This window comes from Xiphophorus hellerii, chromosome 12 (genome assembly GCF_003331165.1).
Source record: "Xiphophorus hellerii strain 12219 chromosome 12, Xiphophorus_hellerii-4.1, whole genome shotgun sequence".
Lineage (NCBI taxonomy): Eukaryota > Metazoa > Chordata > Actinopteri > Cyprinodontiformes > Poeciliidae > Xiphophorus > Xiphophorus hellerii.
In genome coordinates this window covers 9,100,931-9,111,772 of record NC_045683.1, presented here as the reverse complement: position 1 = coordinate 9,111,772, position 10,842 = coordinate 9,100,931, and the positions used below count along the sequence as shown (strand labels likewise).

The following is a 10,842-nucleotide window of genomic DNA, read 5'->3' as shown; positions in this document are numbered from 1 at the left end:
TACATAAAACCACTGAAATGTAAATCTTGGTTCTGTTACAGACGTTTCTATGCCACTTTTAGTATAAACATTTTCATTTTAAGATGCCAAGAAGATCTACAAAACTAAGATTTATACATACACTTTACAGAAGAAAATACATAGTTTTCTGCTCAATGTCTGACATTAAAGTAGCTAAACGTTCATTGTTTTTAACCAGTTACACTTACACAAATATTGTTGTTTTCTAAAAGCTAGAATAATAGGATTAATGTGTTTTTTATTATGTTTTTATTAGTATCATTCAAAAATCAACATCTATTTTCTTTGTAGAATTTCATTATAAATTATATTATTTGGGTCAAACCTTTAGGGTGTTTATCCAAAAGCTGTGAACAGGTAGATTTGTTTTTTGTTTTAGAGTAGTGGTACTGGTCATTGTATCTGTACCAGGTCATTGTCTATAGCTGAATCCCATCTGCAGTCCCATTGTAGGCCAAGATAGGAAAAAGCCTCAAAAACAATTAAATACTGAGACATAAATTACATAAAATAATCCAGCAACATTATTTCATGAGTATGTATTATCTTATACAACTCTGAATCCCACACCACCAAAAAATATTTTTAAAAGATCCTAATCATTGAATGTAAATGTTTGGTTCCACCTGAATGTACATAATATTCTTTTTTTTTTTTTTTCTATTTAGTGCTGGTCTTGGTGCTTCTGGGGAATCACTGGAGTCTTGTACTTCCAGCACCAACTGAACACAAGTGTTCGTTCGAAAAAACTGTGGATCTTATGAATTTACTGGGACATGAGACAAATGAGACACTGCAAAAATATGTAAGTACCAGTGTAAGTGATTTTATAATTTGCTGTACCAAAGCATAATTCTCTTGCTAAATAAGTCCAAACACTGGCAACAATTTTTATCCTCACCAACAAATTATTTGAATTTGAATCAATTCTTTGTAAATTGTTGAATTTAACAAAAAAAAACACAACTAAATACCAAAGCCCAACCCAGAAGTACTTTAAATGGGGGAAAATAAAAAGAAAGAAGTTAATGGGTGCTATAGCTCCTTTCAGAAAGAGCAATTAATCTTGTATTGTGGAACTAAGTACCCAATATACTAGCATATACGCTATTCTTTTAGACGTAACAGTAAAACAAAATTAACCTTTGACATAGCTCTTAAGATGACTGGCTGCTTTCTGAACTTCCCAGTTATCTGTGGCTCATGCTTTTTGCTCTTCAAATCCTTCAGATTTCCAGACAGAATGTTTTGTGATTGGCTCTAGTCTAAAACTAAAATGTGTATTTTAAAATGACTTTTTTAACCCACAATTTTTTACATTTGCTTTTCTTCTATCACAGAAGAAGAACAATTCCTGTAATCCTCAGATTCCAGATGAGGTTCCTAGCGCCACGGTAGCTGGTTTCAACATGATTGAGAAGCTGCAAGACATCTATTCCAGGAATGAGCTTTTTTCTTTGCATCTCTCCCAAGTAGAAAGATATCAGAAGAGCCATTTCAAAACAGATTCTGTCCTGGAATCTGTTTTGAACTCCTTGTCAATGCTAAAGAAGAGACTCAACCATCTTTTAAAAACAGTAGAACGCCATATCAAAACCATGGACCCATCGGCATCTGTGCCTGCATCACCTGCTGCACTGAACCTGCCCCATCAATATTCCTATGAAAAGAAAGTCTATGGATGTGGTGTTATAGTCAGACTGAGGGACTGGGAACAGAATGTACAGGAGGTACTGGAATCCATGTGTAGCAGCAATATAATATAATATATATATTATATATAGCTTTAAGAAGCTAAACACAGGAAAGGGGAAATTTCTTAATGATGAGGAGTAAAAAAAAATAATTTGTGTTTTTCTAATGTTATTTATCATGGTCAAGATTTTTATTTAAATATTTATACTGATGTTGGAGTGAGATAGCATAACTTTATTCCTTTTATAATATCGTTGCTAAAGGTTTTCTTCTGACTAAATGTTGTGTGCTCAGCTTTGACTCGTGTATCTCCTACAGTGATGATGATGAAATAATGGCCAACCTTTGCAGAGTTCACAGATTTTCAGAATTTGATGCCTTTTTTAGTTTTGTTAAGACTGTAGTTAAATGCACTGGAATTGTTTGCACTATAATGTAGTTGAGACCTGAATTATTTAGATATTTATAAAATATGTATTTATTTAACAATAAGAACACCTGTCATTTTTATAACTGTATTTAAACTATTTATAAAATTAATTTATTTGACTGGATAACGTGGTGTAATGGTGAACTTTGGAACATTAGAAGTGAAAAAAGAGGTGGCATTCTCTAAAAACTCAAGAGTTTTGAAGAATGAAATTATATATTTTGGGGTGGAAATTAGCTGCTCAACTATATATACAACTGGGTGCAAAATGATAGCCACACATCACTGATCATAGAAATACATTTCTGTGATAGAGTAATCAACAAATAATGATAATAATATATACAGTGCTTCTTGTGTGTTCTATCACTTACATTGCCTGTATCTGAGTCAATGTTGGATTAATATTGAACTTAATAGCTAACATTACCAAACATTACCAAGTATTTCTGTTTTACTTCTGCTCATTTTAGTCATGCTTCTCTGACTCTGGTGTAAATCACCTGCTCAATCAACAGATGAGTGAAAACAGGTTTGCATCATTCGGGTCCATTACAGTGAAGAGGTAGCTACTGTCAAAATGTGAGAGGGTATGTTTTAGACTTTCTAACAATAAACTCTTTTCTGATTAAATTATCACACTCTCGGATATCTGTATTCAACGAGGCTTTCAAAAATGTTTGTGTCAGTGACTTGGAATATTTTTTTTGTAAATGATCATTTTGTATTATTTTTGGGGCTGTTTATATGTGTTTGGGCTACCCACTTACTCAGAAGGTGGTATGTTCCAGTTACTAGGTGAGGCTCCTAAAACAGATTTTTGCACTCTCATTGAAGCAGCAAGTGTTTCTGTTTGTTTTTACCCCTATTTGTCTTTACTTTGGATTTATTGCTTTAAATTATGAATGCCCAACATTGTGGCATTAATATTTTGCATTTCTATAAATTATATTTTCCAATTAATTTTTGAGGTGTGTGTTTTTCTGTTTAGGAAAATGGACAAGAACAGTCTCAGGCTTTGTAAAGGCATTAGATTTTAGATGATTGTATTCAAGTTTATTATCTTGTGTCAGCAAGTTTTGTGATTTTAGCCAGCCTGGTCTTCCTTTCATTAGCTATTTTACTAAAGTAAGTCAGTCTGAAAAAGAACAAGATTCACTGAAATACTTCTAGTTAACTTGTGGTAAGTTGCAAAGATGCACAGGAAGCAGAGGCCTGTCGGAAAGGTAATGAATCAATCATAGCGATGTCGTCATAAAAGTACCTAGAAATCAGCTGACGTTAAAGAGGCTTGACACAAATTTTGGATTTCTGGTTTGCAGTAAAAAACAACTACAAATGTTAATGTGAAAGTTACAGCACTGTTCAGCTCGAGACAGTTTTGTGAAGTTCATAGTGTTTTTGTGTCATTTGCAGTATTTCCTTCAGTGGAAGCGACAAAAATCATGGTAAGATGCTGACTTAATGAATGAACCCTGCGCTGATAGGCGTATCACTTTTGTGTTTTCAAAAAAGGACATGACTGGAAATAGGGGAAGTTTATCTTCAGCAGATCTTACACGCCTCTTTTAGCCAGGTCATAAATATACATATGATGCTGTTTGACTGAGATGACATTTCTTTATTGATCTGTCATTTAAACTCTGTGCCCAACAAAAATGAAAGACAGAGCAGGTACTGTATACCGTAAACTTTTTTTTTTTTTTTATTTACACTGATAAATTTGCATCGACAGTATAATTTAACATATTTCCTTGCAGATAGCAATTGTTCCAAAATGTTGAAATTATGCACTGACATTTGCAGGTCTGCTTGGGGTGGCATGTGCCTGCATGGTGCTGCTGGTGGAGGGCTTGGTGGCAAGAAATGCTACAACAAAATGTATTGCTGGAGGAAGTTGCAAACTCAGAGAAATGGTAAATCTCACAAGACGACAGATGAGAGACAGCTTGTCAGACTTTGTAAGTATGAACTAGTGCTTGTATGTGCAGATTGGTTTACTTTGCTTTTAGGTTGTTGCCATTTTAATGCACTTTGAAGCTAGAAGGATAAAAAAAAATTAAAGATATTTTAATCGGTTGCATTTTAAAGCTGTTACTGTGCATTCTTTGCTTAAACAAATACACTCGTAGTTTCAAAGAAGAAAACAATAAAAATGTATTTTAATATGCATATGTCACTGTCTAAATGCAACATCTACAGGAAGAAAAATAAGAATTATGTGACAAAACCTTCATTAAAATATCAGAATACTTTAAATTAGTGTTGGAAATATTCCGTTCAGTACATGACAGCAGATTGTATATTGTTTTGTTCCCATGCCACCAGCATGATATTTACAAAGGTAAACTATATATAACTGGATATTTTCGAAGTATTTATCAGCACTAATCTTAACTGACTCAAGTCTTGAATGGTATGTAGGTTAATGAGTCTTATAGATAGATAGATAGATCTTTATTGTCATTGTCACAAGAACAACAAAATTTAAAAAGTGCCATCAGTCAGTGCATATGCTTAAAAACAAAAAATAACTGTCTCACAATTCACACACAATGTAAGAAATAACAAATAACTGGTAAAAAAAATTTTTTTTAAAAAACAGCCACATTCTCACATACATCATTCATGATGATTAATGGTTGTTTTTGATTGCATCTAGTTTTGTTATTGCTGTCGGGTAAAAACTGTCTCTGAGACGGTTGGTTCTTGTTGGTGCATTTTGATGTAAGAAATACTTCCTGATTTAGTAACTGAGTCATCACATCCAAAGATAACTTTAAGATCATGTTGAAATAAAATTTAAGACATTAGCAAAGTATCCATAAGCCTCGGTATGTAATGAACAACATTATTAACGTATGTAATGGACCTTTCTTTCAGGACAAAGTCAATGGGGAACACCTTGGCACTTGGTCGCCTGGCTTCCCTGAGCTGGAGGTTCACCTAAACTCTACTCTCGACGCATCAAAAGTCCTGTGTAGCCTCACCTACATGGCTGAAGGTCTGGAGAAAATCTTGGAGGATCAGAATGATCTGAATCCCACAAATATCTTACTTCACAATATGCTTAGAGAAACAATTACATGGGTCAAGATGCTTAAAGATTGCATGAAGCATTCTTTCCAGGCCAAATGCCCAAAGAAAATATTGCCACCCAAGATGCCTGAGTATACTTTTGAGAGGAAACAGTGGAGTCACACTCTGTTGATGTCAGCCGAGAAATATCTAGGTTGGCTGCAGCGTAAAATTACAACTAGAAAGGCTAGACAGATTAGCAAAAAGACCCTTCATGCTAGTAGCACTGATTCTAAATACCTAAAAGGCAGTGTACATCATTTGTGATCGCATCGGAAAATAGTTCGTTTCAAATGCTGATCTGATTACAATTAGTGCCTTTAACTTCACCATTAGTGACTTTCATTCATGCAGCAATTATTTCTTTTTACTTTTGCAAGGCTATAATAATTAAAAGTAGGTTATATAATTAAAAAAAAAAAAATTTGTAAGTAAACTGACAACTCTAATGGTACAATTTACATAAACTGTTAGCCTTGTGTTTATCAAACAGTCAATATGACTCATATTTATCTTTTAAGTGCACAGTTCAGAACCAGTTGGTCTAAGTTAGACAATAAATAGCTGCCATTTAGCATAGCAATACAGAAAAAAATACTAAGGATACATTTCCAAACCAAGACTTAAAATTATAATAAAAGTGGCAAACGTCAAAATAAAATGAAAGTGATTACTTGCTAAAAGGAATATTCTCGTACTTCTAAGTATTGCTGTTATGCCAACATTAAGCTAGCTATACTTCCTGGGCATAATTTCATCTACATGGACCAGTTCACTAAAATTAAGACATTGCTACATACAAGCTATATCAGAAATGGCTTTGTTTTATTAAATTTGATAACCCCCAGGAATTGACACATCTCTTTGTGACTGTAATTAATCAACTTGATGAGAAGGGGTTCTAATGCACTTCCTAATTACAAAAGCGTGTTTTCTTAGGCTTCACAGTGATTAATTGTTTTGCTCTGGTCACCCATCCCTTGTGAGAAGGCCAAACTGCCTGAGGGGAAAAGTTAATCTGGAAGAATCACTTTCTGAGGGTTGTTGGTTTAGCCTTTAATCAACAAACTGAGCAGGAAAATTTGCAGCCAGATGGGTACCTGGGCTTGCATCAAAGAAATAAGAAAACAATACTGGAAAACACAAGATTATTCATTCTGGTCTCATCCTCATCACATCAGGTGATTCATTCTTTGCTAGTTATTCTTTTGTTACATGTCGACTGTTACATTAGTGTTCAAAATGTGTAACGGTTCTCCAGACATAAATTTATTTCATCTATGTGCTGATCCATAATCATGAATGGTATATATATGTTTTGCTGCAATAAAATTGTCATTTCAATTTTTTGACTTGCATGATTCTTTTATAGTACTTTAAACTTACCATTGAGCAACACCATTTACTCTGTCAGCAGTCACCACAAAGGAAACTGCAAATGTTTCTGTTTCACAGTCACTTTTTATTAAATATCCATTTTATATGCATGCAATACACACAAAAGCACCAACACATTACTAGCCATTTCAGTTTTGTCCACAAAGCAAACAAACAAAAGAAAACAGCTATGTTAAGATTAAACCAGTTTCTTAATACGAAGATGTATGAAACAAAACCTGATGAGGAAGCTGTCTGTGCAGGAGACCTGATGATCATCATGGATGAATGTATGAAGCGTTCTATGCACTTATGAAGTGTAAATAATACAATTTAACATTTGTCCTTCTTTCTGAGGTTGGAGGTTTTGAATGTCTTCATTTGCAAAGATAATGCCAAACTGTCCAAAACAGCATTTATTTTATTAAGTCTCTTCTTCAAAGTACTTTTTTTTAATGATCCATGGTTCCACTTGTTCTTCTTAAACCAACTAGGTAGTTCCAGTTCACACAGGTAGAAGCTCTGGAGGACTCTCACCATAGCAATATTTTGCTTGGGGGTTTCGATAAGTGTTCTCATGCTGAACACTCTGTGCAAAAGGAGAGAGAATTGTGGATAAAGTTAGCCTTTTTTTTTTTTTTTTTAATCAAAATCTAATAGAAGCTTAAATTTCTCACTTAAGAGGCCCATAATGTTGCAAGCATTCACAGAGAATGATAAAGTCAATATATAATGAATATGGAAATATATTTAAATATAATTTTTGACACAGGAAATGAATGAGACAACTGTAACAAATTACTGATAAAAAGCCACTAGTCCACGGTTTTTAATCTGGATTACATAGATGCTAATACAAGCAAAAATCTTGGCTACTGTTGGTAGTATGTGTCATTAGGTATCTGTGGGGAAAAAAACACAAATTTTATCATGGATATAAAAAGTCTACACAATGGAGTACGTGATTATTATGGTGCAAAACATGACATCAAGATAAATCATTTATACTCTTTTTCTAACTTAAATGTGTCATTTATGTGTATAATTTCCTGTTTGGTTCAAAAACAACACTGCACATCACCAAAAGAACACAATGCACACAGTGAAGGATGGTGGTGGCAGCATTATGCTTTGGGAAGGAACCTCAGTTCCAAATACTAATAAACGTTGGCACAACACCTTTAAGATTCTGCTAGAAATATGCACAATAGCCCAAAGTATAAATTCAAATCAAAATAGGGAATTCCTTCCATAACTGGGTATTACATTTTAGAAAGGCCTCTGTCACATTAATAGGAAAAAAAGTTGCATTGTAGCTTAGCTTGGTCTCATTTCCCACCTTTCTTTTTACAAAGGTGCAGAGACTTTTTATATCCACTGCATATTTCTTATGCTTTGTCAATGTAAGCGAGGCTACAATACGAAATGCTAAAGTTTTATAACAGTACTCTTTACTGGGATCATTACGTACTTGTGAAGAAGTCCTACATTTGGCGAGGCACAACTCAAAATGATCCTCCACGGCTGTAAAAAGATTCTGGAAACCTTTAGCTGCACGATTCAGGAAGCGCTCTAGAAGAAGTTGCTGGGTAAAAATACACAGATAAGAAATGGGTCAAATGCAAAACACAAGATGAGCAGATAAACTATTGAGGTTTTTTGTCTTGCACAATCCAGTAGATAATGCAAAATCATATTCAACTTTGATAAAAGTAGAAACAGAATCCTTGCATTTTATGATCATTTCTTAAAGTTTATGTTGAAAAAAGGTGCAAAGAGCTTCTCATTGCAGTTATTAACCAAGTTTCTCATTGTAGTTATTAACCCTGATCTTGTAGAGCCCAGATGTGACAGATTACCTTATCAGGCTGGAGGCAACAAGACACGCAATACTCATAGATGCTGCAGCAGCCGTTGGCCAGGCAACTTTTACAAATATACTGTCTGGTGCTGGGAGCATTGACGTTACAGCAGCCATTAACCAGCAAGTCCTTTCTCTCACAGACATAACCTGTCAAACACAGGAAAGCATAAGCATTGATTATAAATAAAAGGTGATGTTATCACTGTGATGATAGTGAGTAATGGTCACATACATACCAAGTTCATCTGTGAGTAATATCTTGCCCTGAATGGAGTTTCGACATTGAGTAATCTGACGGCTGCTGTTACCCAGGTTGAAACGCACTTTCCAGGGGATGCGATGGTCTGAATCTTTAACTTCTAGCAATGTGCGGTCCCGAATGGTCCTCTCCTCCTGCAAAATCCAAGCAAGGAGATGTCAAAAAAATGCATCCAAGAAAAGAAAAATGCATAAAAAAAAGCTGGACAGAAGCATGTCTTTTCGCATTGGTATGTCAAATCCATCTGGATAGTTTTTTTATTGTCTCAACCTATCAAATTGTGCAAAGTCTAACTCACAATAAAATTGACATTTTTAAAGACTTGTTTTTTTCCCCCACATATTCAGTTTTGATTTTCACAGTTTTCTACATTTCAATAGGAAACCTGTAATCTAGAATCCAGAAAACAAAAATAAAGACACAAGAGCAGACTGTGTCTCGACTCAGATATGTTTCTGTGAACAACGTGGCATTATATTCAACACATCTAACCAAAAAAAAATATATTAAAAAATCTGCTTAGTTTAATAGCAGTGCAACTAAAATCTAAGTAAAATATACTGCTTATCCATCAAAGTAACGAGGGAGAGTTGTTTTTAGCTCTGCTATTAAAAATACAAGAGGCCTAGTACAAGAACTCAATTAAATGACAGTACAAAATTTCACAACAAAGTCTAACTCAGAAGTGAAGTGAAGTGTAACAAAAGAAACAAACAAAAACAGACATATTAAAAATATATAATCAAATGATTGCTTTTGTTAAGTGGGCAACAAATAATCATCAATCTATCTTTCTTTTTGGTTCTATTTCAGAACATCCTTCCTTTGGCTTCTCCCACTTGTCCTAACAAGTTCACTGATAGACTATCTCCAGAGACAGTTGGCTGGACAATTGAACCTACTTGTTTTTAAAAGTGGGAGGAACCTCCAGTACCCTGAATAAAACTCTAAACTATGTGCAGAAAGGCCACAAGCTGTGACTCGAATGCAGAACCTTCCTGCTGCCGGGTAACAGTGCTACCAACTGTGCAACCATGCAGCTGCTTTTTAATATTGCACAAGAAAACATAAATAGATATAAGATATAAATATGTTTCTACTATCTTACTGACAACATACATTATAAGAATAAATTAAGTAATTTTATTTAGAGTTCCTAGCTTCATGTGGCCTGCAGAAAAAAAGGACACCCCTGTTTTAATTGTGCCAATAGTAACCTATAGAAAAGACTATTTGATAACATGGAAATTTTTGTCAGCAATTAATAGATTTAATCAAACTATACTATATAATCTATGCATCCTACTGCAATAAAAGACGAATTTTAAAGCTTTTTGTACATCTTTACCTGGATTGTCACCAATAAATGTGGCCAGGATTGTACATCCCTGCCGAAACGCCCCCTCACCTCAGCACAAGGTAAACCCATTTTTCTCAGGTGTAGTGTGTGTACCTGTTTCAGTGTGCTGGTGAGGAAGTAGATAAGGGACAATCCGAAGACGACCCCCAACACCCAGCGCTTCCTCAGTAACCTCCGTAGCATCAACATCATAGCATGACTTTTTTTTTTTTTTTTTTTTAGGAAAGTGCAGGTGCCAGTCCAGACCACCAATCCTCCTCCTCAGGTATAAATCTCCCGACTGTCTTCAGCTTCGAGAAATTAAAAGCGATGTGACAAAAGGTGCAAAACGTGTTGAATCAAACCAGAGCTGCCTGCTGACTTAATGTCAACCTGATCTGTCATTGGATTCCATGCATGGTTTAGCTAACCCATGTTGCGCTTTTAAGCTTTTCCCATTTACTTTACACTGACGAATCTTCCCGAGGAGCTGGTAATTAAAAGTATGCAGTGACTAAATAAAAGTAAACGGCAGAAAGGTAAGCTAACCGTGCTTCATCATAAAAGCTCGCTTTGTTAGCTTGCAAACTAGCTAGCTGTTGTTAGCATTGCATTAGCGTTTGGTGAGCAGTGCCAATGAGACAATGCTAACGTTGCCTAGTAGTGATGTTTTGATCTGCACCGACGACGATGTCTCGGAAATTTCCAGCGTTTAAAGCAGCAACAGTAATGTTTTTCTGCGAAATCTGACATCTAGCTGTCAACAACATCAACACGTA

General features: G+C 34.9%; 2 protein-coding genes across 2 annotated transcripts; one reads left to right on the top strand and one right to left on the bottom strand.

Moving 5' to 3' along the window:
• The first annotated feature begins 3,247 nt into the window (after window positions 1-3,247).
• Window positions 3,248-6,568, top strand: LOC116730131 (uncharacterized). The gene is made up of 3 exons (XM_032579151.1): window positions 3,248-3,820; window positions 3,953-4,107; window positions 5,030-6,568. Exons 1-3 carry the CDS (start codon window positions 3,805-3,807, stop codon window positions 5,489-5,491), a joined length of 633 nt encoding a protein of 210 aa, XP_032435042.1. The 5' UTR covers window positions 3,248-3,804; the 3' UTR covers window positions 5,492-6,568.
• Window positions 6,569-6,665: 97 nt separating this feature from the next.
• Window positions 6,666-10,840, bottom strand: spring1 (SREBF pathway regulator in golgi 1). The gene is made up of 5 exons (XM_032579152.1): window positions 10,178-10,840; window positions 8,702-8,858; window positions 8,461-8,612; window positions 8,073-8,186; window positions 6,666-7,190 (listed from the first exon to the last, which is right to left on the bottom strand). The coding sequence occupies exons 1-5, from the start codon at window positions 10,274-10,276 to the stop codon at window positions 7,107-7,109; spliced, it is 606 nt and encodes a 201-aa protein (XP_032435043.1). The 5' UTR covers window positions 10,277-10,840; the 3' UTR covers window positions 6,666-7,106.
• Between the last annotated feature and the right edge of the window lie 2 nt (window positions 10,841-10,842).

Bases quoted from the DNA above. Each gene is read 5' to 3' on its own strand.
- spring1 (XM_032579152.1), bottom strand. From the start codon at position 10,276: ATGATGTTGATGCTACGGAGGTTACTGAGGAAGCGCTGGGTGTTGGGG. The intron at 8,613-8,701 runs GTATGTATGTGA...TGTGTTTGACAG, and splicing joins ATTACTCACAGATGAACTTG to GTTATGTCTGTGAGAGAAAG. The intron at 8,187-8,460 runs GTAATCTGTCAC...ATTTTTACCCAG, and splicing joins GTTGCCTCCAGCCTGATAAG to CAACTTCTTCTAGAGCGCTT.
- LOC116730131 (XM_032579151.1), top strand. The intron at 4,108-5,029 runs GTAAGTATGAAC...CCTTTCTTTCAG, and splicing joins GAGACAGCTTGTCAGACTTT to GACAAAGTCAATGGGGAACA.